The 12,148-nt window shown below is 45.1% G+C and overlaps 1 protein-coding gene across 8 annotated transcripts in view; it reads right to left on the reverse strand.

Moving 5' to 3' along the window:
- Window positions 1-12,148, reverse strand: part of Wdfy3 (WD repeat and FYVE domain containing 3) — a 223,789-nt gene that overhangs the window by 96,483 nt on the left and 115,158 nt on the right. For 7 of the 8 annotated variants that reach the window (XM_060381034.1, XM_060381033.1, XM_060381031.1 and 4 more), the window contains 3 exons: window positions 11,279-11,472; window positions 5,799-6,256; window positions 4,388-4,471 (listed from right to left, as the gene is read on the reverse strand). In XM_060381034.1, the coding sequence (XP_060237017.1) occupies window positions 4,388-4,471; window positions 5,799-6,256; window positions 11,279-11,472 (736 nt within the window). The remainder of the gene's footprint in view (window positions 1-4,387; window positions 4,472-5,798; window positions 6,257-11,278; window positions 11,473-12,148) is intronic. The other variant, XM_060381032.1, reaches the window with a different exon arrangement.

The raw sequence follows: 12,148 nt of genomic DNA on the forward strand, positions 1-12,148 counted from the left end.
AGTTTCTATCGGATGGACAGTCAAGCCATTCCCAGACTGTGGACATTGCCTTTTCTCAATGGTCTCCTTTTTTTTTTTTTTTTTTTTTTACCTCATGTTATACCATGTACAATTCATGAAAGTGCACAGCCGGTGGGCGTTCCTACACATGTGTGATGTGGTGTGTGTGGTGTGTGTGTGTGTGTGTGTGTTGTCTCAGGCCACCTCGGCAGAGCTCTGTGCTGCTGCAGCTCCCCATTTCAAGCAGCCTGGCAGCAGATGCCTCACACCAGTGACTTAGTGCAAGAACTGGCACTGCCACGTCCTCAAAGACGTACTGTTCCTATCCTAGGAGGCATTCGGCTGCACACGTGTTCTCTTTGCTTAAGCCAGCGGTCCTGCACCCATTCACGGTTTCACTCCTGTGAAATCTGGCTGGTTTACATGCAGACAGATGTAACTTCTAAACTTACCAAGAGACATTTCTAGCCTGGAAAGAAGGCTGAACAATTAAGAGCGCTTGCTGCTCTTGCAGAGGTCCCCAGATCAATTCCCAGCACCCACAAGGCAGCTCACAACTGTCTGTAACTACATTTGCAAGGACCTGTCGCCCTCCTCTGGCCTCTCTGGGGATCAGGCACTGCAGCCAGCACACTCACAAACGTGCAAAGAAAACACTCATACACATAAAATGAACATAATTCTTAAAAAAAAGAGTAAAAATTTCTACGCACATCTTACTAATGGGTAGCTGCCTTGTATTTGTTCTGTTAATTCCTTAAAACATTTTATCCATCTAGGAAAAAAAAAGATTTACACTTTCTCTACAGTGTAACAGGGATCCCCAGCCACTGAAATAAAAAATAAAAATAAAAAGACTTCATAGGAAGTATTTTCATTGTAAACAAAAGCAAATAAAACTGATGAAAACAGATTTCAGTTGAACATTTTACATACAGGCCTTCCTTTAAAACTTATTTCTGAATTAACAGTTTAACTCAAATTTTAATTTAGATCATGGTCATGCTCAGGAAGACCTTTGGTCTTCACTAATAGATAAATAATATAGTAGCAAGCTTCACAAACGTTGTGTGACAATACTGTCATAATCAGATGGTTTTCAGGCCAGAAAAAAATTGAAAACATTGTTTAAAACATGAACATGTTTTGTTCGTTTTTTTAATTCACCAAAATTAGGTGCATTTTTATAGCAACAACTGTTACCAAGTAATAGGTATGACCAATTTTTAAGTATGGATTTTAGTAAGCTTGTTAAATAGTTAATTTATAAGCAAGACCTAACTGTTAGCAAAGGAATAAAATGACATCTCAAACATCAGCTAATGTAAATGATGTAGTCATTTGTAATTATTAGAAATTGATACTTAACACTCCAATCTAAATTCCCATTCAGCTACATTTCATTGGCCTCTCCTGGTGATACCTACCTACCTACATACATACTAAAGCTCTACCGTAGCTCAAGGCATAAGTGTGTAGGCAGTAACTAGTGGCTGCAGCCTCCCCTCAGCTCTATTTTGCATAGTTTTGACTATTTTATGTCTTGCTTCTCATCTCACCACTGCTCAGCTACAGTTTTGTCCTAGTATTTCCCTGAAATTATAAGCAAAGGAAAAGTCACATGTTTTAGTTTCCCAAACACGAGGCTGGCCTAGTTCTTCCTATTTCAAAAACAGAGAAGAACCCAGCCCTTTCAGGTAAGACAGGGGGCCGAAGTGCAACCTTCTTTAGTGTCAGAACGTCCCACGGATCGTGAACACAGACAAGGCTGGTCTGCCGGCTGCCAGCAGACCTCACACATGCTGCCAAAGGAAAAGATGCCCACGAGCTGATGTCATTTGTTGAGAAATTCCAGAAATGGGTCGTGACTGCAATTCAAATTTCCAAACATACTCAACGTGCTATATGTGGATGTGTGAACAAATATACCATTATTTGCTTGATCACAACTCAGCAGGATGCGACTTGACCTATATGGCAGCTTGTAAGGGTTGGCATGGGGCTTGGTGTAGGGTGCTGTCCTGGCATGGAAGTGGCAGTGGAGTTTGGGCAACACTGAGCAGGACGGCGAAGGCAGCCACTGGCTGTAAGACTGAGGGAGAACACACAGGGACCAGAGCTCCTCACACACCCTCTGCTGCCGAGTGACAGCTTTCCTTTAAGTCAAACCCCGGGATCTCCAGAGACAGCTGCGCTGCAGACAATGAAAACGCATTTCTGATTTGAAGACGCAGAGAACTCTATACAGACCCATTTTCTTTTTGTCAGAAAGCATTTAAAGGAGCCACTCTTCCAGAATTTTATTTTTTTAAAGTAAACATACTCTTTATACTGTTAATTTCTAGTTTGGGAGTTTCAGTGAATACATACGAGGACTAAGTGTTTTAGAACACGGCAAACTGCAGGCCTTTATCATTTATGACCTGGTCATTTTAAAATCAGGAGATTTAGTAACTTCAACTACCTCTTAAGTTTAGTGCTTTTCCTAACATTTACTAAGTTTTTGAGATCATAAGCCCATGATGCTCAAACTTAAATGTCTTTTACCACACTCAATTTGCCACAGAAAGCTGTACTAGGTTAACTCGAATTTATCTAATTTATGGCTTCTTGAATTAAGCTCAACCCTTGAAGAGAAAATAACTTGGCATCTACAGAGGCCTGTTTACTCATATACCACACACATACACAAAGACATTTGAGGTTACAAATGTATTGAACAATGCTAAATTTATTTAAAACTACTCCTGATTAATTGTATGGGATATAAGCCCCAGCATAAATTTAAGACAAAAATAAATAAATAAATAAATAAAGGATCCTCATACCTCAATGCCCATTGCTGCAGGCATTTACTGGGCCCTGGGTGTCCTCAGGGGGTTAGTTCCTAAACTCTCTGCCCAGCCACTGCCACGATGCTCAAACTTCACACATCAAACGGGGAATACTGTACTCCAGGCACATTCTCTTACCTAGATTATTTATCGTACCCGACAGCATCTAGATAGTTCTTAGGCTAACTATATTGTTCAGGCAATAAGATGAAAAAGCTCGTATGCACTCAATACAAACCAGATTTTCAACCTGAGGTTGTTTAAACTTGCTGACACAGAAATAAAATACAGAATGAGTGATCCTGTTGACCCATTACCCACAGTTATATTTGTCTTGGAATCTCAACAGCCGTCATTAGGAGGAAAAGCGCAATAACGGATTCTCGTTCATTCTTCTCAAGCCCTAACTGGAGGCGTTTGTGTAAGAGTTAAGGACTCGCCGTGGCCTCTGAGGACAACACAGGAAGGGACATGTATCATGTGAGGTATATATAGGTGGTGCACAGAGACTCCAAAATGGATCTTAATTCTTCTTGGCCAATCAACTGCTGGCTTTTTTTTTTTTTTCTTTTAATTTATAAAATTTAGATGTACAATGACCGGGGACCAGCTAATGTATTTCCATGGAATATGAAAGTAAAGACTTCCGCAGGCTTTTTTTTTTTTTTTCTTCTCTTTTTCAACACTCGGCTTTGACACGGCCCTGTAACAGCCTCGTATTTCAACCGTTTAAACCTGACAGAGAAAATAAACATTCCGGGGCTGTGAAGTTCACTTTGTAACAGCAGTAAAACCAAGAGTGACCCCAATAACGCCTAATGAGAGCAGGGAGAGCAGCCCACTCAGAGAAGCACTAAGGCCACACTGGCTGTGATCTTTACAGGAATGGTGTGTTTGGACCCTGCAGGAGGGCAGCAGTCTGCAGAGAACCAAGTGCAGTGTAGGGCGGCCTGGGGGAGGCCCTTCCACAGTTTCTCTGCGCAGCTTCCTGGTGCATGAGGAGCGAGGGAGGCTTGCTTTTGTGTGCAGGAGCAAGGGCCGCACCTGTGTGATGTGTGGGGAGGTCAGGGGAAAACCTCAGGCATCCTTGCATCTGACAGGGTCACTCTCTTTTTTTTTTACCACGGTGTATGCCAAGCTTGCTGGCCCACGAACTTTCTGGAGAGCCTCCTTTCTGGAAGTGGCTCGCAGTTCCCCTGAGCACTGGGACTGGAGACACCCGCTTTTACGAGAGTCCTGGGGATCCGGACACAGACCTCTAAGCGTCTCCCCAGCTCCAGGGCAAGATTAACAGAAGGTATGCCTGCTCTATGGATAATAATAATAGTGAAAACCACACAATAGGAGCGAATGAAAATTCTCTATGTTGCTTCTATTTTTATAGCATAAACTTATCAACACACTCAAGGGAAACTACTAATCTGAAAACCTGAAAAGTGTCTTTTTTTTTTTTTAAGGCTCAGAAAGCAAACGTAAACAAAACAACAACAACACACACGTAAGTTAGCACAGGAAACCCCACAGATTCCAGAGCAACTTCTGGTGATCAGTACCTTTTCCTGGACAAAGCTGGCGTCCCCCAAGGAGAGGGGAGAGAAGACTCGCTTGTCAGGCAAGGAGGGATCTGCTCTGCACGACTACAGACGACAAAACAGACAGGGGTTAGAGGTTAGGAGAGAGGATCCGAGGCGGCCGGTTAGTTTCACGAGAGATGGCGGGGTCAGTGTCATGAGAAACATGTTCCGTTTTCCACAGGAGCAAGGACCACAAGCGCAACACACGCACGGATTGGAACAGGAAAGCTGCCGGGGCAAACGATGCTCCTCCCAGTGCTGGTGCGGGCCCCGTGAAACAGACACAGCTAAAACTACGGGATCGGCAGCAAAGAGGAGAATAGGAGCAGAGTCTATGCGCGTACACATAGCTCACGCCTCACGACCACGATGACTGCACAGCTCCCCACTTCCGGGAAGCCAGTAACCGCAAGGTGAGGGGAATTCTAATACCTGGGTTTGCACACCTATTCACAGCTAACGACCGTCGTTAAGTAACCCCAGCATTCAGCAGGCAGAGGCAGACTGATCTCTGTGAGTTAGGACAACCAAGGCTACCCAGAGAAACACTGTCTTGAAAAACCAAAAACAGAAAAAAGAAAGGGGAAACATCTCAGTATATGCTTAAAAGAAATTCCATGATTAAAAAAAAAAAAAAGAAAAACTATGAGACTCTTTGGTCACTTAGTCTATTTATGGTTAACATGGAAAAATCACTTATTTTATGAAAGAAAAGTGGAGACTATTAAAAATGATGATGCATGAACCAGAGAAATCAGAATATAACTACATGACTATCAAAGTGGGAACTTAATTGAAAATAAAGTCAAAGCAATGAAAATAAAGGCTGCTGGGTAAAATGGCTCTCCTGTGCAGAACCCTGACTTCCTCCTCATAGAGTGTCACCGTACACTGCACATATTTGTGTGTGCACATTATCAGTGAGCGGGTGGCCAGGACCCAGGCTGTGTTGTGCAGACTAAAGCCACCATGCCTGAAGGCGCAGTGGCCTGGCATGCACAGGTCTCCATTACACTCATTTACTGAAGTGCTGGGAAATGGATTCCAATGGGACTCTTGATCAGGATGTTTCCAGGTACACACATGTCTCCTAGGGAGCCACGCCATTTTCAAGGACTATGAAATGCGTAGTGTCAAAATAACCGTGTTCTCCAGCACATCCACACACCATCCCCACGCACCTAATGTTTTCTGAGAGCAAAGAACAATGAACAAGCCTCAGAAGGAAACACTGTCATAGACTCTGTCTACTCAAAACACAGGCTCCTGCGCTGCAAACTCAGCATCCGGGCAATAGCAGGAGTCCTGAGGAGAGGGACGGACCTCAGGTAAGGAGAAGGCTCACTGGTTTTCACATTCCATGCCGGAGCTGTGCCGAGCAGGCCCGTACCTGTCGAAAGAATCCGTGGCCACTTTGTAGAGATAGGTGAAGAGTTTACTGCAGTGCCGCAGGGTGGGGGCCACCGAGTCTGCGGCCACCGCGCCGTCCTCCAGCAGTCTCTGGAAAGGCTGTGTGTGTGAGGGGAAGACGTTCACGGCACTGATTTCCCTGAGGTCTGAGAAGCAGCCGAGAAATCGGACCGCGTCGGCCAGCTTCTCGTACTGGATCTCGGTCTTGAAGAAGTGCGAGTTGGCCGGCTCGTAGCGCAGGGCGGCAGTCAGCGTGCAGAAGACGGTGTGCAGGAGCTCGAACACCTGGCCCTGGCTCACCTTCTCCCAGCCGTTCTTGGGAGGAGAGCTCAAAGACCTCTCCATAGCCACGAGCAAGGACGTGATGTACACGAATCCTCCAACTTTCCTAAAAACCGTTCTTGAGCGGTGGCTTTCTCGAAGGACTGACAGGAGGGCCTGCCGGGGAAAAAAAGGAAAACAAGTATTATTCAAATTTAAAAAAAATGAAAACAGGAGTACCAGGTGTGACTATCAAAGTGGAACATTCCGCTTTCGTCACAGTTGTATAAGGCATTTCACAAGTTTTGCTGAAACACGTCACAGTACACGCAGAATAAATTTCAGGTAGCGATCACACATTTCTTTCGATAGCAAAAGACTGGATCCAAATAATGAGTGAGAAACCTGACCTTGTTTAAGGTAACCAACAAATTCAATTACTTAACAGAACGATTGTATTCAGTAGGTCCATGCGTAGCCTGACATCACATGATCATGTGAACTTGTGACTGTGACTATTTAGCTGGCTATTAGATGGGTTACTCCAGAGGGATCAAAAGATGAGGAAGGGTAGCCAAGACTGAGGTCTCTCATTCATGAGGTCTCTCCACAGTTTCTTACGTGCGGAGAATCTGGAAGGCAGTCTCTCTAAGAAATGAATCAGAGCCTGAGACCCGAAAGACGGCCCTGCCCCAGGTCAGCTGTACGGTCTAATAACAAAGCAAAAGGAAGCCACCCTGCCATTGGTCACCTGCCGCTCACTCCGTATCACCTAGTATCTAACCGGACATTGAGTGTGCAAGGCGCCAGCCTCACACAGCGTCTTCTTTAACTGTTCAGCAGTGTGAAGCGTATAACGTGAGTGCCTCTTATCCAAAACACTTAGCTCCGGAAGTTTCTTGTTACTGTTTTGAGAAAACACACACATATTCAATGGCATACCTTGGGTACGGGAGCCAAGGCTGACTAGGAAAGCCATTTGTTTTTTTTAAAGTTTTATATATGAAACAAAGCTCTACTGCAGGGGATTTTGTACATGGAACACCGTATCACGAAGTTCTCGAATTTGCAGCTACAGGGCTGACTTAACAACTATAAGCCCTGGCAGCTCCTGCAGGGGACCTGGGTTTAGTTCCCAGTGCGCACGGGGGCTCCCAGCTGTCTGTAACCTCAGTTCCAGGGGATCCCACACCCTTCCTCGTTCAGCCTCACAGGCAGCGGACAACACAGGGTGCACAAGCATCCACGCAGGAAACCCTACACTTTTTGAAGGTTTAGAATTTGAAGTTTTTTTTTAATTTTGGATTCTCAAAACAGGGCTGTTAAGCCTACATAATAATAATATAATTATTATTTAATAATTGTAATTATCATTATTTAATAATTAAGGAATCAAGTCTATATTTAAAAATTACCAAAGATGCCACACTGTATTAATGAATGGCAAAGGCAGGACTTAAGCCCAGGAAATTTCAGTTCCAAGTGCATCTAACCACGCCATTATCTTGTCCTGAGCTGCGCTCTGACATCTGCTGACGTCTGCAACGGGCTCTTTCCCTTCTGCCTCAGGTCCTGTAACACGGCAAGATGATGATCCCTCCACTCCAGATATGCTTTAATCTCCAGTCATCACATTTCAGAGACACGTTTTCTTAAAATATTTCACCCGTCTAAGGGCAGCCAAAGAATGAAAAGGCTACGGGCTAATGGAGGACGGAAGTACACTCACTATGTGACCCTCGGGTTTCCTTGTGTACACTAAGACTTGCTTTGTTATTGTTGTTGTTCTTTTTTTGGTTTTAGTTTTGGGGTTTTGAGACAGGGTTTCTCTGTGTAGCCTTGCTGTCTTTGCAGGCCAGGCTGCCCTCAACCTCACAGACAGCTGCCTGTCTCTGCCACCCGGAGTGCTGGGATTGCAGGCGTGCCACCACACCTGGCTTAAGACTTGGTATTTTAAAAGAAAATATACAATCTGTGCAATTACTAAAACATATAGTATATTCCTTTCATTCTTCTACTAAGGATTAATTGCCATTTTAAAAAGTATTTGGTATCAAGATCATCTCCATGTTGTCAAGTTTAGTAAATTAATTCTTAACAATTATAACTCATGTTAAGACATTTTGACAGTACAAAAAAAGTCTTACAGTTATCTGTGAGAGTAAATACAGATTAGAGTCAGAACGCATGCATGGTTTTAAATTCTGGCTCCAACATAAAACTGCTTTATCACTCATGACCAAACCTTTGGCAGAGTACAGGGAATCATAAGAAAGAAGGGGAGTTAGTCTGATGGGGAAAGGATAGGAGCTCCACAAGGACCAAATATAGCTGGGCACAGGGTCTTTTCTGAGACTGACATTCAACCAAGGACCATGTATGGATATAACCTAGAACCTCCACTCAGATGTAGCCTGTGGTAGCTCAGTAACCAATTGGTTTCCCAAAGTGAGGGGAACAAGGACTATTTCTAACAGGAACTCAATGACTGGCTCTTTGGCCTCCCCACCCCCGAAGGGAGGAGCAGTCCTGTTAGGCCACAGAGGAGGGCTTTGCAGCCAGTCCTGAAGATACCTGATAAAACAGGATCAGATGAGTGGGGAGGAGGTCCCCCCCATCAGTGGACTTGGAAAGGGGCACGGTGGAGATGAAGGAGGGAGGGAGGGACTGGGAGGGAATGAGGGATCGGGACACGGCTGGGATACAGAGTTAATAATATGTAACTGTTAAAAAAAATAATAATAAAATAAAAAAATAAGTAAAACTGCTTTATCACACCAGATCCTTGACCTATCTGTGCTATGGTTTTCAATAAGGTAAAACAGAGATAGTGAGAACTTACCACCCACCCTCAAACACACACACAAACTGTTTTGCAATGTGATTGGCCCATAAACCCATTTATTGTGAAGATACGAGGGCAAAAATATAACAACTACATGTCGTGTGTAATTTTAACGAGGACACGTGATGAGAAATGACTCCACTATGAAAGTTGGGCTGTCACAGACCCGGGCGCAACCTACTATATACTGAGGTTGATGACACTGTGATCTATCACACTCAGAAGAGGTATGGCAGATTATTTCAGACTCCACATATCTTACTGTGCCGTGTACTGCAGACAGCACAGTTCATGTGAATCCGAACACATCTAGACATAGAAAAGGCACAGTGAAAGCAAGAACTTTGAGCCCCATCATAGCTGTTTTGTGTGTGATGGAAACACCTGTACATGGAATGTGACTACAATTTTATAGGTGACAATGGTTGAGTGCAGAGTCAAGAAAAAAAATGTTTGTATGGCTGGTTAGAATGTTGAGCCGGTTAGGAAACAGTGACTGAATTCTTAGACCAAGAGTTATTTTAGGACATGCTTATCTCCTACTCCTTCAAACCTGGTATCTGTTGGCGTTGCACAGTATAATCAGTATTGGAAAACTCTGAAGTACCAGGCTAACTTAACTTCTTAAATCAATTAATGATATGCAGTGAATAATAAAGTTGCAACCAGATCTTGATCCCAGGTGACAATGAGAGAAAATTCTACTACGTATCACTTACTTGGCATAACATACTACATGTAATTCAAAATGTGTGTGACAGTAAAATTATGAAGAACGTAAGATTTCAGGTTTATATGTAAACAATTGCAAAATTAGCAGACGCCTGTGGTCTATGCAGTTGGAGACTAGGGGGAGGGGGCAGCTTTACATTCAGCAAAAATGGAAACTGAAGTTGAGAGAGAGCCTGTGGTCTTCCTCGTTGCTTCCCAGCCCTGAGGCGCAGGCCCTGAGATCACAGCTTGGCACGCTGGCACTGGCTGAAGCATGCCAGCAATCTGTGCTGCTGTGAGAGTCACCAATGTTAGCATGGTAAGCGTGTAGCCTGTGTTCCTTCTCCCTGTCCTGTCACACCTGCCTGTGCATACTTCCCTCCTCCCTACAGTGCCTGCTGTCTGCCTTACTTTTTCAGCTCGTTACAATGAGGTAGGCTCACTTCTTTTTATTTGCCTCACCTCTAAAATCACCCGTTTCTCTAAGGAACCCTCCTGGCTTACAATGGCAAGGGTATTTAGAAATCATGGATCAATAAATTAATGAAAACAGAACAATTTCAATGACTCCTGACTCCTGCAGATGCCATTTAAATGGGAAAAGAAGACTGGCCAAAAAGCATCAAGACTCCTCTGACTAAAACTGTTGCTCTTATCACAGAAGCTGAAAGCACAGCTCTGCGGAGGCCACATGGCCTTGACCTTAGCTTCTCTACCCCCTAGACTCATGCTGTACATGGCTAAGCTGCGCTTCAGCATACAGTGTGTGAAACACAGGGGAGTCGGGGAGGCGGCCAGAGGTCTGTTCAGCATACCCAAGGAGCTGTAGGACAACCAACCAAATCGAGGAAGTAAAATGACGCAGGGACACGGACAGCATCTGCCTTTATTAACAGGCAGATGTAAGTGGACGCACGTGAACATACAGAACACAGTTTGCAGCAGGATACGTGTTAGTTGTGCCATAATCACGATGCTTTCTGGAACTTAGAAAAACGGTTTCACAGGCCCCCTAATATGCACTTACATACTCTACCTTGCTTGAGTCACTGAACACGCGTGTCAAAAAGTTAAAAGGGGCATGTTTAACTTTAGTCACCTCGGAAAATGTCTTCCATGGCCATGCCAGGGGCTACAGCAATGTGAGTGGCTAGGAGTGCGTAAATCCTGCCGAGGGATGGGGGTGTGCTGAGGCCCTGCACAGGGAAACACAGCCAAGCTTGTACCATCTCCCTCCTCTGCACATCAGGGCGCTGACTGTTCTGCAGCCATGGAATGATCGATGCATACATTAAACCTGAACGGGCTGTAAGATATTTCCTAGAGTAGCTATTACAGACACGGAAGCATGTTTGCACTACAATGTAACAAGTTTCACATATGCAGAACACTGGATGGTTGGAACGGAAGAGACAACACACATCTTTAGTTTTTTGTAATTCAAGATGATTCTCATGAAGCTTCTGGCCATCCCTGGTACACACACAGTCAAGAGTGCACACGCATACACAGATATACACCCGAACACATTATTTAAAGCAGCAATAAATGTTCAATCTCTCTCATGAATTTCCTTGTCGAAACTGAGTGCATTGAACCTCACAAGGGCCCCGGGCTTTAGCAGACACGGCTGCCGGACGTACCCTTAGGATGTCGGTCTTCAGCTGCAGCTCTGTGGGAGGCGCCGAGTGCATCAGCCCCAGGAGCGTGCCCATGTCGTCGTCGCCGTTCGGGGAGAGCACCAGCTGCTGGATGGTCATGAGGGCGTGCTGCCGGCACTGCGGGTACTTCACTATGTTGTGTGCGCATCTCGCGCCACCAAACTCTCGGAATATCCCTGAGGGGGGGGGGAGGAAAAGGCCAGCTGACTAAGTTAGAACAGCCGGGGCACCGCGGGTGAGTGAAGATCCAACAGCTTCGGCAGGAGCCGGAATCCAGAAGGACGGCTTGTAAAGCAGGCACGCCTGTTTCGCTTTTTATACGAGGGTGCACTGCGCCGCGGGATGTCCGGGAACACTCACAGACACTTTCTCTAGATGAGTGCCCGGGTCATCACGTGCCTCTCTAGAACATTGGAAAATTCATAGGGAGACACGAAGAGGCCTCACACTGCTGTACAGACAGGTGCTCAGGTGAACAGAACCCAGATAGTTGAAATTCCCAGCAAAGGGGGCTGTCAAAACCGTGGGGGGGGGAACGTATGAGGAAATAAAACACAGCACAAGACCCAATGCAGCAAATTCTGTAACAGAAAGCATCAGTCGGGGACCTGCTGCAAAGTCTTCCTAGGGTATTACTTAATCCACGCCACAGGCAGTAGCTGGAAGCACAGAGCTCAGGCAGGTCCACTCCCCGGCCTGCCCCTGCTGACTGCACATCCTGATCTCCGGGCGAACGTCGCCCTCAAACTTAAGAAACTCGCCCAAGTCCTATAATTCACCTATCTGTATTTCCCACAAGTAGGTCTTACATTCCTTCTGATAAAATACCTTACTGCCCCATGAAATGTTTAT

Source organism: Meriones unguiculatus, chromosome 3 (genome assembly GCF_030254825.1).
Source record: "Meriones unguiculatus strain TT.TT164.6M chromosome 3, Bangor_MerUng_6.1, whole genome shotgun sequence".
Taxonomy (NCBI): domain Eukaryota; kingdom Metazoa; phylum Chordata; class Mammalia; order Rodentia; family Muridae; genus Meriones; species Meriones unguiculatus.